The sequence below is a fragment of the Triticum dicoccoides genome, unplaced genomic scaffold, assembly GCF_002162155.2.
Source record: "Triticum dicoccoides isolate Atlit2015 ecotype Zavitan unplaced genomic scaffold, WEW_v2.0 scaffold168339, whole genome shotgun sequence".
In the NCBI taxonomy this organism is placed as follows: domain Eukaryota; kingdom Viridiplantae; phylum Streptophyta; class Magnoliopsida; order Poales; family Poaceae; genus Triticum; species Triticum dicoccoides.
Genome location: NW_021220120.1, coordinates 1 through 2,010, shown reverse-complemented (window position 1 = coordinate 2,010; position 2,010 = coordinate 1). Strand labels below are relative to the sequence as shown.

Here is a 2,010-nt window from a genome sequence, read left to right as displayed (position 1 = left end):
ATCCTGACAGGGCCCATCACCAACAGCTGCATGGCCTTGGCTTCTTCATTACCACTACTAGTAACTGATGATCGCCTCAACTTCTGCCTGGTGATCTGCTTGCCACTTCCATGGGCACTGACATCTTCATCATCGATCTCGACGGAACCAGAATGTCAATGCCAAGAATCTGAAGCACAACAACAATTTTAACACATCAAAAATCCCATGTAAAACAAGTCAAGAGCAGTAAATAAATGACTACTTGTAAATCTGGCAAGACAAGGTGATCAGTGAAATGATCATATCACTATCTTCACTGCACACAGGACCGCACATGAGAATGGGTCAAGTATGCCATGCTACTTAGCAGCAACACAAAACACAGCACTGACACTCGGTAAAAGATTAAGTTGAGAATACTAGCATGGCCAAGAATTGCATAACCATGATCAATGATTGCTATATCATGCCACTTCAGCAAAAACATAAGACCTAGAACCATCTCAAAATAAACAAACGTACAAACGTATACCAAGACCAAGTAAATCAGCTCTGTTCTTATAAAAACTGAAAAATACTCCTTAGAAATTGATTAAACATGCCAATTCATTAAAACAGAAGTCATGCCAGTTTATACCAATAAACTGAAACCATGATGATGGACAGCGAGGAAATCAACTCAATGGAAAAATGAACAGTAGGGGCTTTTCCTTTTTCTTCACCTTCTCTGTCTGGTCCTTCTGTACAGCAAAATGCATTGCATAGATCAGAAACTAGAGCAACTTCACAAACTCAATGTGTTATAGAGTAGAAAATCTCACACCAAGTGCAGGCTGACGCTACTACCAGGGAACAACATACTTTTCTCAAACCAAAAAGGAAAGGAAACCAAAGTAACCCCATATGTTGTACGTAAGCTAGCGAAAATAAGGACATGCAGTCACACACACACAAGTGCTGCCAGCTGGTAGCATCGAAAACTGAGAGTACGATGAAGCACTTCAGTATGATCATGAAAACAAGCTATCAAAGACCATGATATGAAAGCCAATCTATCACCGTAACAACTTGAGCTATCAAAAGTTGTAAAACAAACCGCATTTTCTTGAATAGTGACAGGACATCTCAAACCAACAAACTACAACAGCATGTTATAGAACTATCAAAGACAAAGATGCAAAACAGGAGGTTGCTTCTTACTGGGCAAGATTATTGGCAGCATGATACAGAAAAAACAAGAAAAACTATGTTCCGTGAATTACCTGAAGGAAGCGCTCAAGACGGGAGATGGAGTGTTCAGGACCTTGCCATCATAATGATGAGACAGTAGACCAACAAGGCCAGTTTGGCGGAGCCATTTGGTCGCTACACTACTCAGAAACTGGTCGAATATCACTTGTGCACCATTGGAGAAATCACCAAACTGAGCTTCCCAGAATACTGGCGAATTCAGTTTCTCCATGGAGTAGCCCAATTCAAATCAAAGAATAGCAAATTCAGAAAGTGAACTGCAAAAGGAACATCCGTGTCCTCAAAAGTCTTTCTTATTCGAATTGAAACTTGTTACAGGTAAAACAAGAGATATCTAAAAGCAACATATAACTGGAATAATCTAAGTTTGCATATGAAAGTTCACAAGTTAACTAACAAAGTTAAGTTGGCAGTTAAAGGCATCAAGTAAAATTAGAGCTTATATTGTTGTGAAGAATGTATACTTATATGATTCATTTCTAAAAATAAGGGAAAGTATAGACTACTGTAACTACTGGTAAGCTGAACAATTATATTCCAAAACAGAGATGTGCCAAACAAACCTACAGAACCAGAGAAACAAGAATGATCATATAAGCTGCCAATTTGAACAAGTGCAAATGATATTACAACAGTTAGTTGGTGGTGAGGCTGGGTTGTTCATCTCCGGCCTCAGAAACTAGGGGATTTGATTCGGCGGTGGATACCAATGACACGGAAGCATTCATAGCAGACTGATTGAAAACACAATCAGTCTCTCTCTCTCTCTCTCTCTCT

General features: G+C 39.4%; 1 protein-coding gene across 1 annotated transcript; it reads right to left on the bottom strand.

The window, feature by feature from the left end:
* Positions 1-6: 6 nt before the first annotated feature.
* Positions 7-1,491, bottom strand: LOC119344414 (2-oxoglutarate dehydrogenase E1 component-like). The gene is made up of 2 exons (XM_037614859.1): positions 1,245-1,491; positions 7-169 (listed from the first exon to the last, which is right to left on the bottom strand). The coding sequence occupies exons 1-2, from the start codon at positions 1,442-1,444 to the stop codon at positions 130-132; spliced, it is 240 nt and encodes a 79-aa protein (XP_037470756.1). The 5' UTR covers positions 1,445-1,491; the 3' UTR covers positions 7-129.
* Positions 1,492-2,010: the final 519 nt, after the last annotated feature.